The sequence below is a fragment of the Athene cunicularia genome, unplaced genomic scaffold (genome assembly GCF_003259725.1).
Source record: "Athene cunicularia isolate RWA unplaced genomic scaffold, athCun1 SCF_105, whole genome shotgun sequence".
Classification (NCBI taxonomy): Eukaryota; Metazoa; Chordata; class Aves; order Strigiformes; family Strigidae; genus Athene; species Athene cunicularia.
Window position 1 is genome coordinate 4,466 of NW_020799162.1, and position 3,240 is coordinate 7,705.

At 59.5% G+C, this 3,240-nt stretch overlaps 1 protein-coding gene across 1 annotated transcript in view; it reads left to right on the plus strand.

Moving 5' to 3' along the window:
• DNM2 (dynamin 2) overlaps positions 1-3,240 on the plus strand; it is a gene marked incomplete at its 3' end in the record, with an annotated part of 21,607 nt that overhangs the window by 1,505 nt on the left and 16,862 nt on the right. The window contains exon 2 of the mRNA XM_026867012.1: positions 2,121-2,194. Within this exon, the coding sequence (XP_026722813.1) occupies positions 2,121-2,194 (74 nt within the window). The remainder of the gene's footprint in view (positions 1-2,120; positions 2,195-3,240) is intronic.

The following is a 3,240-nucleotide window of genomic DNA, read 5'->3' on the forward strand; positions in this document are numbered from 1 at the left end:
TGGGGAGCGGCTGGGGGAACTGGGGGGGTTCAGTCTGGAGAAGAGGAGGCTGAGGGGAGACCTCCTGGCCCTCGGCAACTCCCTGCCAGGAGGGGGCAGAGAGGGGGGATGAGTCTCTGGAGCCAAGGCCCCAGCGCCAGGCCCCGAGGGAATGGCCTCAAGCTGCCCAGGGCAGGGTCAGGCTGGCTCTGAGGAAGGATTTCTGTGCAGAAGGGGCTGTTGGGCGTTGGAATGGGCTGCCCAGGGCAGGGGGGGAGTCCCCATCCCTGGGGGGGGTTGGAGAGTCGGGGTGACCCAGTGCTGAGGGATCTGGGGGAGTTGGGAAGGGTCAGGGGGAGGGTCATGGTGGCACTGGAGGAGCTTCAGGGTTCTTTCCAACCTCAGTGATTCCATGAAGATCTGAGTACGGTGACCCTTGACTGTAAAAACACCCCCTCGCTGACGTCTGTGGGTGCCAGACAGGGTGACTCGGCTCTGTGGCCACACTGGGGCTGGCCCACGTCTGCTGCTGGGCAGGAGTCACGCTGTCCTCCCCCATGAAGCTTTGTTCAGCTTTGCTCCGTGTTGAAAGGATGCCTGACCGTTAGCACGCCTCGTCGGGTACGGGAACTGGGGGTTTATGTCATTAACCCCCCCGAGATCGTTAACGTGGCAGGTTGGAGGCGGTGCAGGTGGGCGAGGGGAGCGGCGCAGCCTGCCAGGCGCGTTTGACCCTTCCGAGTCGCGGGAGATGCTCCGTGCTCACTCCCTGGCGAAGGCGGCGGGGACGTGGGGAGAGTTTCTGCCCCTCACGGGGTTTATTTTTACAGGAGGAAGCTGCCGCCACTTTCCAAATAGCGTAACAGGGCCCGTCACAGCGAAACCGTGGCACCAGGTAGCGAGCAGTGCCAAAATCCGGGTGTTCCTGCTGCCGTCAAACGCTTCCCTTTGCCATCAAATGCTTCCCCGTGTCGTCGCACCCCAGCTCCCGTGGCGGGTGCCGCAGGACCCATCCTCCCGGTTGGGCAGGAAGCTCTTTGCCAGGGTGATAAAAGCACGGTTCTATTTAGAGAAGCTTTGTTCTCGGGGCTGCCCGCCCCCCCCTAACCCCGGTGTGGCTGCGCTGGGGCATCACGGTTTGCTTGGAAACCTCCTGGTGACGTTCCCGGCGCGAGACTGTGGCTGGAACTCACAACCCGCTGACGTGCGGGGTTGGGGACAGCCGAGGAGGGGGGTGAATTCCTGGTGGAGCCTCTCCCCCCGCCGCAACCGGGCTGCCTGCGGGTGCAGGTGCCAGTGTCAGGCACCGCCTGCCCACGCCGCGGGTCTCGTTTCCTCGTGCTCGGCTGATAAGCTGGATGTGCTCGCTCGGTAATGGAAACGATAAATCCCCTCAGCACTGCCCCGCCGCTCCCCGGAGCTCTTATCGCCCCCGTTGCCAAGCAAACACAACCACCAGCCCAGAGCTGCTCAACAAACCCACTTTCCCATCCAATTCCCGTCACTCTCAGCCTGGGCAAGGGGAGCTGCAGCCGTTCGCTGGGTGATAACGGGCCCAAAACGGAGCAGATCCGTTTATTTCCAGGCAGAACCCCCCCACCCCAGGCTCCACGCTGACGCCCCGAGCAGGGGGCAGGAGAAACGTCACTGGTTCTGCACCTCGTTTCACTCTATGGGGTGAAACCATAAGGGATGGGCGGGTTTGAAGAGTAAAGAGAAGGTGGTGGCTTTGTCCTTCATGTCAGGTGTCTTTTTTTTTTTTTATTTTCCTCTGAATTAGCTGGATATTAAAATCCAGTAGACAAATTTCTTAACGGCTGGCAGCCAGGGAAGCTCCTTTCCCAGTTCCTGCACCTGCAGCCTCCACTGCAGCAAAAGCACCCGTCGGTGCCCGTTCTCCTCCCACCTGCTTTTGGGGATGGGGACAGGGTGGGAGATGGCCCGTTTCACTCTCTCTCTGCTCCCGGGAGCATCTTTTACCCCGTTCCAGCTCCCGCGGCAGCACAGGGACTGATTCTGTGTAGGACCGGGTGTATTCGAGCCGCTGCATGCTGTTTAGTATCGGGGTGATCAGCTCGGTACGGCATTAATTTCCTTATTTAAACCACGTCAGTAAATGTCTGTCTTGTAATTCATTGCAGGGACTTCCTTCCCCGAGGCTCTGGAATCGTCACCCGGCGGCCTCTCATCCTGCAGCTCATCTTCTCCAAGACAGGTACGGTCGGGGCAGGAGAAGCTGCCTGGCTCCCCCATTGGAAGAGGGAGGGGGTGGTCGAAACCCTGGGCTTGCAAACGCAGCTCCGGCCTCGCTGATTTGTCGTTTAACGTGCGTGTGAATATTTTGGTAGCGGTTCTGGTTCGTTTGAATGTTCCTCGATGAGGGTTTTGGCTGCCGGGGAGCACACCTCCTCCTGGAGTCACGTTCGGGCCTGTTTCGAACATACGTCTCCCTCGATGTGGAAAAGTCAGGGTCTGTTCAGCAGGAGGCCTCTGTAGAAGGTTGTGATGATCCTTTTTTCCCTGGAATATGTTAAATGCCTGGCCAGACAGCAGCACGGGTCAAAAATAGTGAGTCAGCCCTCTCCGGCCACGTGGTGCAGGGCTGGGGGGGGTGAGGCTGCAAGGGAGAGGGGAGCAGGGCTCTCCTTGAAGTCGTGACACATTTACATCCACTTAGGTCCGTCCTTCCGCTCCCCTCCGGCAGAAAATTCCTGTTTGCCTTCAGCTGTCATTATCCCGATGATAAGGGGGACTTTGTCTGCACACAAGCATTTCAAACGCTGCTGGGGGCTAATAAAAGCACGCCCGGCTGCTTCCCCGTCGTCCCGTGACTCGGTTCCGCTTCGCACCCCGGCACAGAGGGGTTGTGAAATCACCCTCTGCCCCCCTTCACCTGCCCCGCAGGGTCGGGGGCGGCTCGTTTGCCCAACCACCCATGCTGGGAAAGCGTCGGCCGGCTCGATCTCCAGGGAGATTTCTCTTATTGCCTTCTCCTGAACGAAACGCATGGTCCTTTTCTAAAAAATCGTGGGTTTGGGTCGATCCTGGCAGAGCTGGAGCAGTCTGTGGAGCCGTGCTCCCCCGCCTCCTTTGGCCTCTGTTCAGGTGACCTGTTTATCAAGTAATTAATTGCTTCTAGTCCCCCAGAACAAGGAAGGGGGATTGCGAAATGGCAGCCACTGCCTTCAGGTGACAAGGTGTCATCTGGAACCTGCCCGAGCGGAAGGGCTGGGGTAGGGCTGGTATTTCCCCCCCCCCCCC